Source organism: Stegodyphus dumicola, chromosome 6 (assembly GCF_044657685.1).
Source record: "Stegodyphus dumicola isolate Sdum_Otavi_A_Nest chromosome 6, ASM4465768v1".
Classification (NCBI taxonomy): Eukaryota; Metazoa; Arthropoda; class Arachnida; order Araneae; family Eresidae; genus Stegodyphus; species Stegodyphus dumicola.
In genome coordinates this window covers 57,452,782-57,473,802 of record NC_140773.1, presented here as the reverse complement: position 1 = coordinate 57,473,802, position 21,021 = coordinate 57,452,782, and the positions used below count along the sequence as shown (strand labels likewise).

Sequence of the window (21,021 nt, the reverse complement as noted above, 5' to 3'; positions counted from 1 at the left end):
GAACATGGGCACTTGTAAGACCAAATTTTGAATTTCGAATTTGTTTTATTATCTATTTCAAATTTTGTTAAACTTTAACGAATTTTTGGTTAACAAATTCAACTATTTCAAAGCGAGCAATGGCTATACGGAAAAATAAAACATTATCTCCAGCGCACGAGACTGTGTATCAGAAATTCTAAAGATACGCTGTTTTTAAATATTTTGTGATATTGCTCTTGAATTGTGATATTGCTTTTAAATATTTTGTGATATTGAATTTTATGTGGTTTAAGTGCGAAGAACATGATATTTAATAAATAAAGGTAACACACACACACACACAAAAAAAAAAAAAAAAAAAAAAGCGCCCCAGCCCTTTTGGGCGTAATATAAAATCTGAAAGTTTTCAGATTTTCTTTTTTCCCTATTTATTTGAAATGTCTTACTTTTCTATGCTATTTACGCTATAACATTTAAATTATCGGTATGAGATTTGTTGTGCAGATCTTCTCCGTAGAACGGTTTTCAGATTAAAGTTTTTATGAATTATAAGAAAAATTGTGCATTTCTTTTATGTTTACCAAAGATAATATAGAAACGCGATTAACTGGCATTTCTAAAATAAAGATTTTAACGTATTAACGTAACGTTTACATATGTCCTGTCGGTAAAGCAATAAAATAAAATAAGGTTTTCAAAATAATTTTATTACACATTTAAACGAGAAACACAACAAATTCTTATATATTTATATATCGTGGTAAAAATAACTTACGATACATATTTCTTCTTGGGATTTAGGCGAATACAATACACCAGATATTAAAACATTCTCTCAATAGGAAAAATTGTAAAACAAGCATATCCGTCAAATCACTTTTTTTCTCGAGTTCTATAGAACTCGAAATAATGTTGGCTGTAAGCAAAGTAGTGCTTTTAAAATTTCTAAAAATCAGCCATTGAAAAGCAGAACAAAGTATTTAAATAAAAACCTTCATATATACATATATAGTATTTGAATATTTTCTCACCTCATTTAAAAAATCATTTCATGTTTTACATAATTTCATTATGCCCACCACTTTCTCTTTACCAATGTAGAAATAAGAAGATTATTAGTATAATTTGAAATATATCATACAAAATTATTCAATGAATAGTAAGAAATTGAGAATCCTAGCTAACTAATAAAAAGTTAAACAATATTCCACCCTGAAAAAGTGTTAAAATATTAAAATATACATATAGAATAAAACACTTTATATAAATATTGAACTATATACATTTTCCAAACAAGGGGAAATCCTGAAAAATGAAGGGATCTTAATTCACATGAACACTTACATCAATCAACGTTTATTGTTTGATTAAGAAGGTTTTATAAATAGGAAGGAGTTAAATTTTAGCACAGTCCACCATTTTATGCCTTTAACAGCCAATATATATTTATACACACACACACAGAATATAAATCAGTACATATGGTTAAAGCACTTGTTACATTCGGGATTAATGAAATGAGCACATTAAATAATTTACTACAATCATTCTTGAGACGACAGAGAGATCTAGTGGCAGATGGACTTAGTAAATGTTATACTAGTTAAATAACACTTTTTTTTACTATTTTTTTTTTTATTTCAAGATTTGTAATAGGTATGACTGATCACATGAGTTGAAAATTCGGTTATGTAAGAGAAAAAGAAGATAGTGTTCAAGAAGAATTCACTCAAACAAAAGTACATTTTATATTCCAAAGTTAATTTATTTTCTAAATTTGGAATTTGATTTTAAAAAATAATTTAAATAACACCTAGCCAAGGATTTACCGTTCTTTTTAATGCTTGTTTTGTATATGTATTTATAAAATGCTTTACAAAATTAGTATTGAAATGCTGGTTAAAGAAAATATTTAACTATTTTACATATTTACATATAAATGCAATGGAGTAATAACGGTCCTCGAAATTCTAGTGCATTACTAAGTCGTGACAAAAAGAAATAGAGTAACATAGTTCCTGATATTTTAGTGCAAGTCTTGATGACTGCTCCGATATGTATAGGACAGAATTATGGACCATTTATTGTCTGTCTGCCAGTCTCGCCAGTATATCCAAATGGAGAAAGTCGCTTAGCTAACAGATCTTATATATTTCAAGCAGACGTGAGTTAAGCGGAAGTTTTGTGGTTATTTTGTTTTTGGTGAATGTTGGCAGTGGGAAAGATAAAGTAATGTTATGAAGAATATTTCACGGAAAATAAAAACAAAATAAAATAAGAAAATATCTATTGCTATGTATCCTTAAGTGCTCCAAGATGACAAATTTAAATGCATTTCTTCAAGACACCCCTATGAAAAATAGCCTAGAGCTCGTTTCTGTACCTGTAGACATTCTGTCGGGAAGCGTTTTTGTGCTGAAGAGAAAACAGCGGTTCTAGTATTAAGTCTTGGCTTTAAAAAAGAAAAGAGCCAAGCCCTGAAACAAGTCTGACTGAAAGGTCAGACTAAACGGAGAAAGGAGGTGGATGAATGGAAAAAGGTTTGGTAGATGAAATCAAAATAGTGAAATGTGTAGAATTAAGATAAAGAATTTAAGTATGTTCTGTTGGCGGCTTCAAGTTTATGAAGTAACTACGAGTTGATGAAGAGAAATTAATGCTAGAGAAGCATTTATGGAGGATGGGGAGGAAAAGAACCAGGAGTTGTTAAGATTTCTTTTCAATTAGCTAAAACTCTCAAAGACTGTAATAAAGCTTAGTCTGAGGACGTGCTTTTTTCAATTATATGATAACCTGGCTAGACCATGAAAGTGAACCAGGGATTACGAACATACATATTTATTCAAGTATGTAATTGTGTTATTAACAGACTGTTCAAGTGTACTAGGAACAATTAATTAGTAAGCCATTTCAAAGAGATGGACTACCATCCTTGCATCATGCCATCCTTTTTTTTTTTTCTGCCAAGATTTAATGGCAGGAGACTTAAGTTGTCTATATAATACTGCACCAAGTGAATCCGAGGAGTCATCAAAACTTTGGTTTTACAGCGGTGATTGCATAAGATATAATGAACCTGAGGTAACCATGACCTGCTCGGACAGACTATCTTTCGAATAATATACTGGATATGTGGATGATTACATGATAGCACATTAAGCATACCTTGCTCCTAATTATGAGAGAAATGTTCAGAATATTTTACATGCATTATAAATTCTAAATTAGTCTTCTTGACGCGGTAAATGCATTCTGTAATCCTGTTAGATCCACTCTCTGCCTGACGTTGATTAGTTGTCTTTAAGTTATACACGTGGTTATGTTCGCTTCATTTCTGTTAGATCTCGAAGTAACTAAACGAGTCTCCATCCCACTTTTAAACAGTAAAACAGTAATCAGCCAAATATTATCCGACATGTGGCCTAGGAATGCATCTACCAATTAAATTCTTCATAGCTGAAGTGGACTGCAAGAAAGTCATTTTCTGTATCAAGCATAAAGGTTTCGAACCTTTCTTTTTTATTATTATAGAATATTACTCAACCCTTTACTGGTTGCACTGAAATCCTGTAAAACATCATGATTGGGTATTATTTTTTTTTTAAGAGTGCTTTTTTTTTGTGCGGGGGCGGGGGTATTATTTTCATACGGTATTTTTGGCTTTGCGTTATTTTTATTCACTGAATATTTTTACAATGCACATCTTTCCGTTTGTATGGTTTTATGAAGATGTATTTTCCTAATTTTGTATTATATTGTACGATAAACTTTTAAGTATTATTTTTATAATGATGCATATCTTTTATTTATGTAGTATATGAAATAAACAATTTTGGGAATTATTGTAAAATATGTATTGATGTATGGAATTTGTTGAAGTATTTTAAAGCGCGGTTAAAAGAATTGCCAGGGATTGACTACAGCTGAGCAAAAAGTATCAGGGAAAGTGGATCTTTGGAAAAAAACAGAGATTCAACTTTTAATTTTCCTTCATCTGGAAATAAGAACACCTTTTCGAAAGCATACCTTCATCTTAGAAGGACAGCCTTGGAAAGACAACCTTGTGCTTTATCAGAATTAGACAATCTAGTTCTTCATCTGGGGAAAAAATAATCGAAATCGGAAATATCTCTAATGCTCGCTAAAACTTTACATAAATTAAATCATTTTTCCATCTGCCACCAGTTTTGGCAACATTAAATTAAAAATATCACTGAAATACCGTATCTAGCATATAAGAAATTTCAAAGAAATGAACAAGTTTAGAGTGTCAGTTAAGGCTGATGTAATTCTGTAGACTATGTAAAATATGTCGAATAATATTTCTTCTCTTTAAAATCTTATTATTATGATTCTATTTTCTTACTTCCTATTGCACGATGCAGAACGAAATAAAGCTTAATTACAGCAGATTTATTAATGATTCATATCGTAAAATGAGAGATTTGAGTCTTAGGAAAATGTTAAACGAAAAAATGTCAACTACATATACCTTCTAAAAATCCGTAATATAATACTCAATTAGTAAACTAAAATTCACCATGTAAAATGTCTCTAAGTACAGAATTCATGCCTATTTTATTTGAGGAAGATTTTGCCAATTTTGTTCGTTTATAAATTATCTCATCATTTTGTCTTCGATCTGATGATTTCAGAGCTGCTCCTCATTGCTTAATACCAAATAGCTTATGTTTTCATCATTTGAGCCTTATTCTACAATACCTCAATTTATACTCCCTATCTTTTCCAAAAAAATATGTTTTCACTTGTTTGCTTTTTATTTGTGATATTTTTAAATAAAGTATGGAACTAGCTCAATTCTCTCTTGATTACTCTACTTATTTCAGTAAAAGGAACCATAAATAGGAACTCCGCGATAGTTCGATTGTTTACGTTTCTATACAACTGTTTATGATATGATAGATTTTTCTGCTCGTTAAATTGATTAGCTTAATTTTCAGATTGAGCTGATTTTAGTCATGTGGTTGGTATAAAAGTATTCGTTTAAAGCTTAGATACATGACCTGACCCTTTTTACATGCTTTAATTATTCATACGAAAATTGTTTGCAGTTTTGTATCACATTAAATTATTTTTCTTCCTAACAATAAATTATTTTCCCTTTTGTTGCATGAGAATATATTTTACTTAATTTGAATATTGATGTACTTCAGGTTTTACGGAAGTTGCTTTTATGTGTGAGATTTGTATTATTACTATTAAAATTGGAATTTGTAAGTAAAATGAACCAAACTTCATTTGTGTTTCTTCCTTAAAGAGCTGATATGTTCTTCCCTTATAATGCTCTTCCGATAGCCATATACGTCTTCTGTGTGCAGCTTAATATTTAAAAACATATGAAGATAATTTAATCCCTGATTTTTATTTTAAAAACATAGTTATTTAATTTTGTTTCAAAATGGTACTTAAAATATTTAACCATCTTCCTTGTAGAGCACCTTCAAATTTTTTAAGTTCATAAGACGTCTTAAATAGCAAAACAAAAGAAGCATTCTTATATGAAAATTCCTTTCTATTTTTAAAAAAAAAAACTCCTTCAAAAATGCTCAGTCATCTTTTACATGTGAGGTAGTATTATAATCTGGCCAATACAATAATCCTTCTAATGTATATTTTATGCAGTTTTCCTAAATAACGTTCCTATTGATCACGAACACGATCCTTTTTTAAATTCATGAAATATGATCTACTACATTAAAGCTTTTCAATTAACATAAATTTTTTTAAAAAATGTGTACTTATTTTAAAGATTACTATGAATTTTAATGATTTTGAAGAACTCTAATTATGAACAGGGAAAAAATTAGCGTTTTATATAAGTAATTTATGATTATTTTATACGTCATTGCAATTGATTGAGTTCAAAAATCAAAGCTTCGGTTTCAAAATACTAACAAACAAGATACACATTTTCGAGATGAAAGAATCGTCTTCATCTTTTTCCACTCATATGCCGAGATTACAAGTACTATCAGCTGGACAACTATGGATGATTTTTCAAGTAAATAATGATTAACATATTTTTTGGGCACTTTTAACACATTAGGCACTGGAAAACGATAATAAATGTAGAGGCGGAGAAAGGATAAAAATGATGGACGAGAGAAAGTCATAAAAGTGTAGACAAGTTAAGAGTACATTACAACCAATCCACCATAATAATTTAATCTGTTTATATATTTCATTCCTCTTTTATTCCTAACATTTATAAATATTTTCACTTCCTATAAGCTCCATCTTGTACATAGAACAAGAGAATTTGATATTTCATATAGTCCAAACCTGAACTTTTTCCGCTACTACGCACCAATTGGCGTGGTCGTAGTAAGAGGATAGGATGTGTAAATTTTCAACATGGCTTTCGATAAGATTATCGAGCTCCCCCTGGCGGAAGACATGGTAATACCTGTGGTATGCCATCAAACCACCAGTCTCATTTCCTGGAAGACTTTCCTGAGAGGTTGATTGGGACAGGGAAGAATTCCGGCTCAATTCAGTCCGGCTGTTGGACATTACCTCCTCGACAGACCGCTGTCTGGGCTTTATTCGAGGTGAGCAAGGTGCAGACTGAGTCGAATGTGAAGACTCATCGTCTTTTTCAAAAGAATCTTGACGAATTCTTTCCAAGCACACACTTTGCGAAGAACGGTTCAAGATTTTCAACTTTTCAGGCACCTTCTTTGTGTCCTTTCCTGTGCCCGTAGAATTTGCATCGGGGGTTACTGAATCATCGCTGACTTTGGAAACCTTCTTTTCAGGAGTTTCAAAAGAGTTCTTCTTTGAGCAACGATCTGAATTTTGAGTTTTATTCGAAATGCTGGAAAGGCTATTTATTTCTTTCCCAGAATCTTTCTTTGGCTTAGTCTCGGATTCCGGGGGAAGTTTCACAAAAGTCTGGCCGATGCAATTATTTTTGAGCTCAAGCTTCGAATTCTTTACATCAGTATTTGGCATATTATAGGCACTTCCATTGATGCTAGGTTTTTTAATTCCATCCCTAAATTAAAATAGAATACAATAATAAAGAATTCGAAGATATTATCAAGAAGTTTTATTTTGGTACAAATAGGAAAAGCAACCCTAATAATTGTGTCACAATCTAAAAAATTAGATCTTAATCCATTGGTACAATATTTATCAGTATTAGATGAATCTGTGTTTCGAGCTTATGATTATAATACTGGTAAAAATTCAGATCAAAACATAAATTTTTTTTTAATCCTAAGTCAGGTTTAGTTTCTGCTATTTCACTAAGTTGTGAAATTCCATGATAGTTTAAGCAAAAGTAAATCGTTGTTTTAACATTTAAATTCATGCAGGTTAATAAATTTATAATGGATCTATTGCTGAGAAATATTTTAACGAATTTCATTTTTAATTCAGGAAGCCCAAAATAACCGTAAAACTTTATAAAAGGCTGTAATGTCATGTATTCTTTGCTATCACAAAATGTACGAGACATCGGAAGAGTGTTTGGTGAATTATCACTAAGTCTTTTAAAGTACTGCAATATCAGGAGAAGGGTATATAGAATTCTTTATTAACTTAAATAAAGTTTAGCAGTTGGAACCAACTCGTGCTTACAGAAGGCAACTATTTTGGCTTAAATTAAGTAATGGATAACTTAAAATTGACGAAGTCAAATATAACCTAACGGCTTCACAGTTTAACCATCGCGTAAGCTGGCTCTCTCGAAGTGGCGTAAACAAGCCTAATGGCAAGAATAACTTAATGACGCAAAATTCTAAACGCTAAAAATTCAAGGTCAGCAACGTGGCCTACAAGCAGGGACTTCGCGCATGCTGGAAATTCGTATTCTGGCAGGGAAATGAAATGAGGTTTGAGAGAAAAGGTACTTTAATTTAAAATAACTGGTTAGAAAATTAAATGACATTCTGCAAGGTAAAACAATTCTTATACGTAGTTCATGGTAATAATTTTATTTTCTGCTCTTATACCATCTCTAGCTTGCAAAATCTTTAAGCTTAATTTATGCTGCTTCACATTCCTAATCGTGAGATCATTTTTAAACTAATATAATTTCAAAATTAATTATATTATTTTAGGCATATTTAAACGAAGAGCCATCCAATTACAGAAATTCTTCATAATATCGAGATATTTCAGAAATACATGCCATAGTTGTCAAGCTAACTCTACTGAAAAACAAATCTTTGGATACCTTCTTTATAAAGACCATGTTTTGAAAATAGAATAAGTTTGAATTTTTGTCTTGAGGTAACCAACATAAAGTCATCAAGGTACTTAATCATTACGGTCCATTAATCATTATCTTAAATCTGAACTATTGGAGGAGAGTTCTACTTTGGTGCTTCCTCAAAATTGCTCCAAGAGATCACTTGTCAAATTAATGATAGAAAGAAGAGCGTTTCTATGTCTCTTTGCTCAATATCCATGATTTTATTTGTTATTCTTAACAGTAAATATTTTAGATCAGGCACAGCAAACTCAGTATCTCAAGTGGGCCAAATAATCAACATAATAATCAAATAATCAAATAATCAATCTAAAAGCTAAGGCTAAAACTGCGTTTCATGCTTTTACTTTTTTTAGTTCCCAGGAGCAAAACCACCCCTTAGAAACTACAGGCAATAATTCTTATATACGCAGTATGAAGACAATGTAAATTGCCGCATCTCTAAACAACATAATTACACACCTCAGCAAGCACCTTACCATTTAATATACTTTTTAAGATACAGAAAAAAAAAACTACATTATGCAGATTTTGAGAAAATGAACGACGCAATGAAAAGGAAGAAATAAAAATTTTAAAAAAATGAATAAAATTTGTACATGAAATCGCTCTTTTCCTAAACTTGCGTAATCATTTAACTGGATAGAGCAGTAATGAAAATGGAAAAAAATATAATCTAATGCCGCTTGTGAAGTAAATACAAACAATTACTCGGCATAGTGCAGATGCTTATAGCCCATGAATAGAATCCTAAAATGTTAAGTGAGTACTATACATAATGCATTTGTTTACTCTATACACAATTTATATACAACACGGGATTGATGCAACGTATCATACACCAAACATGCTCGAGCAGGGTACGGTTTGTTGACTGAGCTAGATGAGCGGCTTATAAAGGCAGCTCTGAAAGAGTACCAAGCATGACTGGCCACTGACTTGTTGAAAAATCACCTAAATATGTTGCGTTAAGAATGGTAACAAACTCGGCCCGTAATTTCATTAGTTTAATATGCTATCGGGAAGATGTTACGGAAAACAACCACCAGCATCTGAGTTCGTATAATACGATTTCTCAGACGTTCACTCTAATTGCCAAGTACATGTGGTGTTCGTTATAAATGCTCATTCCTTGAGTTGGTGTTTGCAGAACTCAGGTGTGCCAGTTAATGACGCTCTAGTACATCCCGGTCTTATCACTAAATACCATAAAACCGACTGGAGAATCTCGCATGCTGACTGGGGCAGCCATCATAATACAAGCGACTATATTCGAAAGATTTTTATTATCACAATCGTTTTCAGTTATAATGATAAGACGTCAGTTATTTTGATGTCCTTTATCTGGCTGTCTACTGAGTCCGTGTAGCGAGAATATGCTTTCTGAAAACAAAGATGGGCTGAGTATGTATCTCTAAGGAATATCCTAATTAGGTTCATACGTTGTAAAAAAAAATTGAAGTACCTATTTCTTAAAAACACATAAAACCGTAAAGTGGTTTACTATCAGTTTTAAAATATTAGATAATTTAGTGTTGAGTTTCTGTTTTCAGACCTTATAATTTATTTATTTATTTTTTAGAAGTTCGATAAAGGTTGAAACTGTACGATTATTTTGCTTTTCATTCTTAACATATTTTACATGTTGGAGAGAAAGAATTTGATCAATGATGTTGTTTCCACTTTTAACTCATAATTTTGTTCCAAAAGAACCTTTTAAGCCGAAAGATTGAAATAGAATATTCAATCTTTCGGCCTAAAATGTTTACGCAAATGTAGACTAATCTAAGAATATAAATTCTATTAAGAAATAGGTTCCTAGTAAGTTTCCATGGTTTATAAATGAAATGACTAATAGTCAATTTTAATATTTTCCAACTATTTTGATTCACAACTTTCACTTTAAAAAATACATAAATTTAGCTTGATTGAAAGATGCGCAATAGCGCATTATGATTTGGATAGCAATACTCTAAAAACACTATCAGTTTGCATGCTGTACAAAAGCAGGTGGAACCAAGATTACTGGACTTTGAAGCTGCTCTTGTATGACATCATTTATCCCTAATCTGCTCAAAAATAAGTACTTCCTCTGTGGCTTCTTCTACCTTTTCTGAAAGTGATGTCAGCGTTGGAAAGAACCTAACCATGCTTGTCTACTGATCTTGGGTGGAAACGTTAAGAGTTTACGCAAATGTAGACTAATCTAAGAAGTATTGATGGTGTATGTGATAAGTAATGAATTTCTCATAAGTTTTCCTCTAGATCTAATTCGGTGAAATTGATTTACGAATCTTTTCAATTTCCTTGGCTCCTAATTCATTTTTGATCAGTTATTGTCTCTTCATGCTTTCGATTTCTATATAAATTCTATTGCAAAGAGCGGGTTTTTAGTTATCCTTTTATTTTACAAATATTTAAAATGTAAAATAGAGATTAAAAATAAATACTTTAGTTTAATATTTTCTATGAGATATTATTTTTTTCTGTTACCAGAGATATTTTTTTGAAAAGTACTGAATGTTTTAGAAAATTGCAGTAGCTATAACTCGTCTAAGACGTCTGAAGTCTGGTTAGATTAGTTAAGCTGGTTTTAGGAAAATGCTATAGCTATAACTCATCTAAAATGTCTGAACATTAGTTAGATTATTAACCTAAATACTGCTGAGAAGTAAATATTTGAAAGATAATTTAAAAATTAAAAATTATTAGGCAAGTCTTCAAGTTTTACTCAAGTTTTCTTTAAAGCATTATTTTATGCCTCTAAAGTCATTATGTATGCCCAATGTATTATTTATTAGTTTTTGCTAGAAAAATTTACACAAACCTTTTCTCTGGCACTCCATCATCCTTCGAGTTATCCAGATGTTGTTCTGTTGATTTATTCTTCCGATTATTTGCGTGCGGTGGATTGCTAGATGTAAGAATTCTTTCGAAAGAAGAAATCTCAACGGAATCATCAGAACTGACATCGTCAAATTTTGTTTCTTGTCTCGGATATAGCTCTCCAAAAGCTGATGTAATATCGGAGATCGTTTCAACGAAAGCAGCCAAAATGTCAGTAGGAGCTTCATTATCATCAGCATTCTTTCGTGAAGGAGGGAACAATTCTAAAGAATCGGGTGCCAAGTCAGGAATGATCATGCCTATTGCAGATGGCTCTTTCTCTTCTGGCTCAGAGAGATCTGGTTTTCGGTTTTCCTTATTACCTTTCGCTCTGTCATCAAAGCTTATTCTGTACATATCTCGACAGTCTGCAGCACAACTAAAGAAGTTCTCTCGCCTTTGAGCAAAGTCCATCGATCTCTCTGGTTTCCAAGATGAAGATGCTGAAGGCGACTTGTCTTCCCCTTCTTCTCCATGGCTCTGGTCATCGTCTGGTATTTCGTCAATGTTATCCAGCCCCCAGTTAGAGATCTGTTTGCTAGAGGAACCTTCGCATTCGCTATCACTTCCTAGCTTAGCTCTGACTGAATCCAAAATATCTAGAGACGCTGATGAGGAAGAGGATGCGATATCTGTTTTCCTAGCGAAGTCTTCGGAGAAGGCAGAATCAGACTTGGCCTCCACATCTGATAGCTTGCTTAAGTTGTCACTATCGCTTTCTTTCGAAGAGCGATCATCAGATTTTTCTCTCTGCATAACACCGCGGATTCGATCAGATGTTGTCGAAAAGTCTGTTGCGTTAGAAGACGATGACGCTGATTTGCCAATTGAAGATGATGGCGTTTCAAAGAATACACACATTTCTTTGTCCCCGAAGACATTGAATTTGGTTTCCGTTTCAGCCACATTGACATCATCACAGCATATTTCAATGGAGGGTTCTTCTTTTTGTATATCACTCCCAGTAGTTACTGTAGTAATGCTGCCGCTGCAACAAGCAGCCCCGCTCGAAGAATCCGTCTCGATCCTATCAAAATCATTCCATTCTAATGACACCGAAGAAGAAGGTGAAGTATCTTCGGAGGAAATGAAATCCCTGCATTCTACTTCGTCGATTGTTACGCAAGATCTGGAAAGAAAATAGTTTTAAGAAAATCAAACCATAAATAATACAGAATTAGCTAATATTTTGGTAGGTAAATTGATCAGTGATGAAAAAAAGTTTGTTATATCGTTACAGAATAAGAAAATGAATCAGTTTTTTTCTGACTTCAGAAAATGCGAAATGGAATTTCATTCCTCACCACATTTTGGAGAACTTTGGGAATCTGCTGTAATATCTATTAAAATCGATCGAAGATCAGTAGTCGACCGAAGATCAGTGGGAGCAGTGATTTTCTCTTACCCCGAATTCACAATCTTGATCACACAGGTTGAAGGCTGTATGAACTCGAGGCCTTTGTACCCACAATTTAATGATCCAAACGGTAGTACTGTTCTCATACTTGGACACTTCCTCATTGATACATTTGTCACATTCTTGCCTGAAGAAAATTTAGAACGTTCGTGACCGGTGGAAGGGGAGACAACTAGTTTTCCCAAACTTTTGGAAAATATGGAGCCGAGAATATCTCTCTGATTTTAATTTTGTTTTCAACAACAAAAAAAATTCACATTATATCAATTTTAAACAGTGATTGTTTACATTGTTCCGTATAAATTTTGTTTCGGTTCTGCTTTGCTGTATCTGAATATGATATTTAAATTCAATTTTAATTTATTATATCTAAATTACAACAGGTTTCAGAGCGTAATTTACCTGCAAGTTTTTTAGTACTTAGATTTTACTATTTTTAAAAATTTTTTATTTATATACCCCCACGAAAAAAGAAGACTAATTATTTTTCACTTGAGTTTTCATTTTTTTTTAAATCCCTTTTTTTTTTTTTTTTTTGTTATTTCTATATTTTTATTTTCGATTTGTAGGCAAATTTGCATTTCTCGCTCGCCGCTGCGCAGTGCTGAGGATGCGTAAAGTACAACGCTAAATAGTTTCACGGTAGAAGCCAGGAAGATGTCTATTTGTGTGTGTGTGAAGACTGTGTGCCCTCCCGACGTCTTGGTTATCGACGTGGTCAGTAGCTGTAATTAATTCTCTTCAATGTGGTGCGGCGATCTGATATATGGAATCCTGACATGGAAAGGATCTATCGAAGATTACCGTGGAAATAGGAATCTAGCTGAATGTCGCCGGCAGCATTTATATGAAGCATCGTATGGAATTGCTGCAGCTAATGACATACCAGTCAAATTAATCGACTGTCATCGATCCGCCCATCTTTTTCATGTTATATTTATTCCTCACATGTCAAAGGTTGACATATCTTGTTCACCGTTTTTGTAAAGCTCAGGGAAAGCATACATTAAAATTTATGTTTAACTTACAGCACGTATGCTGTTTGAGTAAGGGACCAGATTTCACACTACACTCAAACTCTTATCATCATATACGCTATGCTTGAATTAAATTAAATGTTTTTTTTTCCTTCTCCCATTTTAGCGTATATATATATCTCATTAAGTTACAAGTTTATGTTTAACGTACAGCACGTATACTGTTTTCGTAAGGGACCAAATTTCACACTACGCCAAAACTCTCATCATTATCAAATTAAAATTCAGCACGATTCAATACACATATCAGTAAACTTGAGAAATATGCTATACTTGCAGTAAATGTTTTTTTCCCTTTTGATATTTTAGTGTACATATCTCATTAAGTTACAATTGAAAAAAAGGGTCTGAAAAAAAAAAAAAAAAAAAAGGACTACAGGAACAAGGATCTTTTTTTATAAAAAAACATTAACATTTTCGTTTAATTTTATATTATGATTAATGTCAGAAATAGGAATTTTTATCCCTAATTTGCGGTTTAAATTTTTAAAAAAGAAGCGGCTGAAATGCATTATAGAAAGGATCTGTATACGACATAATTCGTTGCTATGTTAATGGTTTTCCACTTTTTTGGTACTGAATTATTTTTCCTGTAGTCATTCTGTGCACTTATGTAAATGCTCTATGCTTGTTATGAAAATAGTTTCTCTTTATATTTTCCCCATCCAAAGAACAGTCTTAAATAACAGCAACTATATTAAACACAAACATTTTGCTATAAAAGAAACAATTTATATCCATAAATCAGCTGCTAATGTATATTTAAGTGGAAAAAGGTTGGAAACAATTATTCTAAATAATAGTTAAAATTTATAAGAGTTCAAAGGCCTTTTAAAACCAAGTTTGGAAAACAAACCTAATTCTTTAAAACATTCATTTGGTTCACCTCTCTTAATGGACAAAAAATTTCCACAACGACTTATTTATCTACTAGACGCTAGAGTGAGTTTCGGAAAAATGAGCAAGCAACAAGCAATTTGCTTATCCAGAAGCTTGCCAACTATAACAGTTAATGAGAAGTGAAGTTCATGGACATTCTTTGAAGGTAAATTTTCTGCACGGGTTCTGAGTTACCTGACTATAAATGCCACGCCCACTTCAAATAAAATATTAAAGATCCGTGCCTCAGTCGGAAGTCATTGATCAAACATCAACCAGAATGAAAGAGAGTGAAAAAATGCTCTGATCAACTCAGCTAACTATTTGAACCGTTAAACAATCCAGATGACTTCCATTCCATCGTGACAGATACGCTCAGAGCAGCATAAAGAAAAATTAATTACTTTCGAAACCCCTAATTAATTAATGCAAATTCTATATTAGTGAAAGTGAATGCCTTAAATTATTTTAAGGACTAATAAAACAAATTTTCGATTTTTTATTTCTCTAAATAATTACCGAGACCATGCTCAGAAAAGCGCTACGACTTCGTTTATCGTAGCCTGATATTCATGTCTTGTTCCTCCTGCACAAAAAATATTATCTTTCTGTCTTTTCCCCAGATTTGCAAGAATCAATGGCAGGTGGAGTGGGCATGGCAATCTGAGGCTGGAAACGACTCAGTTTTCACCCCACAATCTTAATCTTTGATCGGACTCTTTTGTTTTTTCTGTTTCCTCCTTCCAGTGGGTTGCTGTGGGCATTGATGATACTTTTGACAGTAATGATGATTATATTTTTTAAGATTTAAAACGACGCAATTAGTTAGTTTGCTACTGGGTGTTAAGAAAGAACTGATGCATAAAAAAATAAGAATTTAATCTTTCACAGGTTCGTGGCTTTTTTATATACAAGTAATTTATATTTTCCCCTCCAGTCGCGCTGCTTTTGCTTTCTTTTGTGTTAGAATTTCCATTATGTGGTCATTTTTGCGTTGAAAGTGTCTGTCTATAGTTTATAATGGAGAGATGATAATGCTAAAATCTAATGAATGTGATTAATTTTATTTTAATGTCTTTTAATAGCTAATAAACGTAAAATTATATCTTGTAGCATAACTAATGTATGATTATGTGATAATACTCATTTGAAGGATTATTTGTTACGTAATTTTAAATTATGTAAAACTAGTTTAGTGTTAAAATTATGGAAATTAGTATTTTTATTAGCAACAAATATTTAATTTTTTGACAAAACAAACTAAAACTTTGTGAGGAATTTTTTTTTCACTGTAGAGTCATTAGGTTTTTTGAAGCAGAGGACATGAAATATGAGCAATGCCATATGAGCCAGGATTCAAACACGGACCTCTCGAATACGCGCCGAGTGTGCTACCGTTGCACCAGGAAGGCATGCTGGAAGGAGGGAGAAAAAACTTTTATTAGTTGACTGATTAAGTTGTCTTATTAAACATGTAAAATGATATAATTTTTATGTTACATGTTTGTAGGGTTTATATTTATTTTAACTAACATTTATTTTAAGTTTAAACTACCTTTCCTGTCAAGCCTTACTTTCCCCTGGAACTGCCAATGCCAGAGTATGTAAATTTTAGTAGAACGCGCAAGGATTCAAATTATCAGCGGAAGTATTCGGAGTTAAATAGAAAGGAAACGAGTTCGAGGTGTGCTGTTCTTACTTCACGAGCGCGGAGGTAGTTAGCCAGAAATTGAAGAACCCCGCGTTTCGGCCTGTGTGCTTGCCTGGAAGAATTGTTAATCGTTCAAGTGATCTTCAAGTTTGCTGAATTAGCAGCGGTATTGTAAAACGCGGTGAGGTTAGTTACTTTTAGAGAGCCTCGTAGTTAGAGTCTTGTCTTTAGTTTCTTTTCAGGTTATTATTTTTATTTTACCGCCGAGTTGGCGTAGTTTGTGAGCGTCAAGAGCACGCAATTGTAATTTATTACGTTGAATAAAAAGGGACTTAAACCCTTAACAAGACTCTGTCATTTATCCAGTTTCAACAGTCACCTCTTGGTTGCGTGCAAGTTGGAGGCGCGCAACGCTACATGTTAATCACTAATTTATGATCATCATAAATTAGTAATGAGTATTTTGACTATTTCTCAAAAATTAGTTTCTTTTAATTATTTTATTATAATTTAAGCTGGAATGAATTTTGAAAATTTTATTTTATAACAACATGTTTAAATAATGTTCAAAATTATATATAAGGGCTTTTTTAATTTCATTTTTACATTTCTGTCTCTAAGAAAGCTATTAAATTGTATATAAAAAATAATATGTGATTGGAAGTAACTCAATTTAAAGTCACAAATTTTCAGAAGGAATTCCGCTTTTTTAAATTGTTTTAAAGCAAGTAGAATTGACGCTGTTTTAAATTATTATTACGCAGATAGTTTAAAAGTTTAATTTGCGAATTCATTTTGAGTTATACTTGTTAATATTAATGCTGAACGATTTAATATGATTTATGGTTATTATAAAAATGCAACATATATATTTCAAGACTTTAGCAAGTGGAAAGATTCTTAATTTGTTGAGATTATTTTATAATGATCATGAACTTGTGATTAACATGTAACATAAAAATTACTTCATTTATTTTCGCAGTTTTCAGTATTTAATATGATACTTTATCAAAAGTTAATAAAATTTTCAAAATGTATTCTAACTTAAGGGAGTAAAATAAAATATTTAAAAAGAAATTAATTTTTGTGCCTCAAAACATATTTCATTAATATTTTACGATGATCATCAATTAACGATTAACATAACAGGAATTGTTACTTTTTGTTTAATGACTTCTCAGTTCTTTTCAAGTTTTTGACACTATAGATGAGTATAATGAGGAAAGTATGCAGAAGAAATAAGTTTAAACTGTTTTGTTATTGTGTTTAATATAAACTTGAAGAGATAAGTTTAAACTTGCGTAGTTTAAACTGTCTTCTTGGAATCCAATTTTTTGAATTTCTGAGGGAAATTCATATTTTCATTATAAATTAGTGCTGTTCATTATGTTTCATGGAATAATTTATTATTATTTTTTTATAAGTACAGAAAATAATTTTAGACGTTTAATTTTTTTATCCAAAAATCATTCTATTATTTTCCTTAATTTTGTTTCTGGTCGTTTATCAGTCGCAGGATTTCCGATAAAAACTATATTACACGTTTACCACAATTTCTTTTTATTAAAGACTATTTATTAATGTTACATCTGGATAGTTTCAGTTTATCTACTGTCACTTAAATTGTTAAGAACTAATAGCTTTGAAATAACATCCCATCTTCCATTTCAATGGAAGGGTATTTGTTAATAACTTATTTTATGCTTATAATAAACTGTTAATAACCTTCAAATTTAATGGCGATATATTTAAAAAGCATTTTAATAGCATGACAAATGATTTACAGTTTACTTACAAAGAGGGATTTTTATTAGCATGTTTGAAACGGTGATAAACGCAGAGGGTTTGCATGTAAATAGCAGTCTGACTGGGCCGATAATATCAGAGGATAGGCTTCAACCAGTCAAGCAAGGAGAATTGCTCGTAGCCATTCCTTCTTACCTCCGTGACCATAACCTGTCCTCATCCATAAAAAAAACAGCAAATATCAAATCAACTTCATAATGCCATCTGTTGGCAATAATTATCGACAAATAAAATAACATGCTGAAAAAAAAAAGTCCTTCCATTTACTAAATATAGATTGCACCACAAGAAAAAAAGAGACTAATTAACATTCTCCTTAATTATCCGAAGAGGAAATATTCAGTATCACTTTTTAGCACTTAGTGCAATAAGTCATTTCGTTTTCAAAGTTATTATGTTATTATTACTATAAAGAAGTAAAATTCTGAAATCTTTTCGCACCAAAGGCGATTCGTCAGCTGTACTGTGTATTGTGATTTATAAACATTAACCTGGACGTTATATTAAACACAATAATGTTACTAGAAAGTACAGTTAATATGACTTAAATACCACCTTCGATACCTATCTCAGGAAGTATCAGTTTTAATTTAAATATTATTCAACATATAAATATCCTTCAAGGCGCTATTTAAGAAAAAGCAGTCTTTATTTAATAAGTAGCACTCTAATAAAAGAATTTCAAAAAAAGGGGGGATTAAACTTACCTTCTCAAACGCCTTCTGAGTGCACATCTGACTCCACTTTTCTTGGCATGAAGCTCTGTATCACTGAAGGACGCTTTTGATGGCTTATGTAACACAGGCAAGCCTTGCTCTGTGCAGGAATCAGATTTTGTGTTCTGGGTGTGATTTTGTACTTGATGACATGAATCAGTAAAGACATTTAATGGCGTTCTCGATGAAGCCCCTACCGCCTTTCCTTCAAATGATTTTTTCGTTGACACATTTTGGCTTTCTGGATTTTCTTCATCCTCATCAGTTCGTTTGTAGTCATTGGTCTCATCTGAAACAGATGACGTTCCTTCTACTGACATCACGGATTCATCTGACAATGTTACTTGACTAGATTCGTCGAGTGAAGACTGTCGGCTATCATTTAAGCTTTTAGATGTAGGTGATACTTTGTTTTCTCGAGGCGTATCATTTGAAACATCTGTCTCCAATTTTTCTTTAATATTTCGAAGAGAACCGATACCTTGAATAGTGTGACTTACATTCTTGAAAATATCAAAACCTTGAATAGACCCTTGACTAGAAGTCAGACTTTCTAATCTCTCCTTTAACTTAAAAAGAGACCTGCGCACCTCACTGTCTCTACTTTTTGCTTTCAAAGATTCTTCATATGATGTGGTTTTATCATTGTTACTTAATTCATTTTCATTTTTATTACAGGGTGATATTGTTCCACATGCATTTTTCTCTGATTTTTCTTCTTCTAAGGTACTGCTATTGCAAGTTATAGCGCTTTCGTTAGAGTCAGTACTGTTGCGAGATACGGTTTTATCTTCTTTCTTAATATTTACATTCTTCAGCACCGATCCTAATACATTGCTTGGAAAGGTATAAATTCCAGGTTTAGATTTATTTTCTTCTAAAGTAGTTACTTTCGAGTTGAAACGGAGACTTTTAACTTTAGCTTCTAACTCCTCTAATCCATCGGCACTTTGAATAGAATCGTTAGAAACAGGTGTTACTTCAATACCCGTTATTAATGGATCTGTGATGTATCTGAATGGACCTACGGGGGATGGTGTTCTAGAAAGATCGCCTTCATCTTGATCCTTCTTCTCACCTTCATAATTTCTATCTAAAAGAGGGACCGAAGCCTTCGATCCTGATCCTGGTAAATCACAAGGTATCTTCTTTGATTCATTATGCTCCTTTTCTGGGCAGTTTATAGCTTCGTCTGATTCTAAACTCCCAAAACTAAATTTAGCTATTTGAGATGGAGTATTGGGCGATTTAGAAATAGGGGCACTAGATGATTCCTCAGAACTACATGCCATTTTTTCTTCAAGTTTTGGATCAGATATGGGTCTAAGAAGACATCTTCTAGTCCTGGCTAAATGTTCAGATACTTCATTTTTGAGGTGAATGCTGTCCGACTGCGGATACACTAAATTTTGCTGCTGCATTAGTTGATCTATCACGCCGACAGATCCAGGAAATCTACCGTCATTTTTACCAGACTGCGGTGGAGAAGATTCTGCAGAGGATGTTTGGCTGCTTAGAACGGTAACTGGAGACGCCTGAGCAGAGCGACTGCCAAATCTCGAAATGTTATTCCTTAGACCATTTTGAGAATTTAGAGCGTCTATTTCACTGGTACTTCTCTGAATCACAGATATTACACTTTCTTCACTATCAACGCTAGTATCACTCGTAATGCTATTTCCTTTTCTCGGGATGACTGATACAATGGACTCTTCACTATCCACACTAGTATCACTTTTAACAGAACTTCCCCTACTGCAACTTCTGGGAAGCGTGTAAGTTCGAAGGGCAGAAGCCAAGACACCTTGAGCTGCTGAGGCTGAAAATCGTCTTGGGACCTGATGTGAAGAGGAACTGTTGTCGCCAGTATCAACGCTGAGACTTCTTTTAACAAAACCTCTCTGAGATGTAATAGCTGTCGATCTCTCACGAGCTGTGTAACTGAGGGCAGCGTCGTTCCTGTTAGAACTAAGGTCATTGGATCCTGTAGGAGAATCAGCAAGGATATTTTGGGCTTGTTCGTAGAAACTGATGTGTTTCTGCCGCTGTGAATTGAAAATGGATTCTTCGGGAATCTGATCGTCTGCCAACTTGTAAAGTTCAGGCATAGAATAATAAGAGGACAAGTGTCCTTCTACTGTGTTGTTTTCAGGCTTAAAAAATAGAAAATCTCTTTCAGAAAACAATAGAAGCAACGGTTTTATAAAAACAAAAAATAATGCATTATATTTCTATTATTTCTGATTATTTACTTTACTTATTTTTAAGGAATATTTGAGAGTTATATATATATATATAGGAAACCTTCAAGTTTGTTTTCAAAGAAACTAAGAAATAGATTAAGTACTCCTATTTTCTCACAAATTTTATGAATTTTCTGCATTAAAAACTAGATTTTATTTAAAAAT

At 32.5% G+C, this 21,021-nt stretch overlaps 1 protein-coding gene across 2 annotated transcripts in view; it reads right to left on the bottom strand.

The window, feature by feature from the left end:
* Positions 1-668: 668 nt before the first annotated feature.
* LOC118200835 (uncharacterized) overlaps positions 669-21,021 on the bottom strand; it is a 147,641-nt gene continuing 127,288 nt past the window's right edge. For both annotated transcript variants that reach the window (XM_085818330.1, XM_035372807.2), the window contains 3 exons: positions 18,605-20,766; positions 11,049-12,236; positions 669-7,000 (listed from right to left, as the gene is read on the bottom strand). In XM_085818330.1, coding sequence (XP_085674456.1) covers positions 6,271-7,000; positions 11,049-12,236; positions 18,605-20,766 — 4,080 coding nt within the window. In that variant the 3' untranslated portion in view covers positions 669-6,270. The remainder of the gene's footprint in view (positions 7,001-11,048; positions 12,237-18,604; positions 20,767-21,021) is intronic.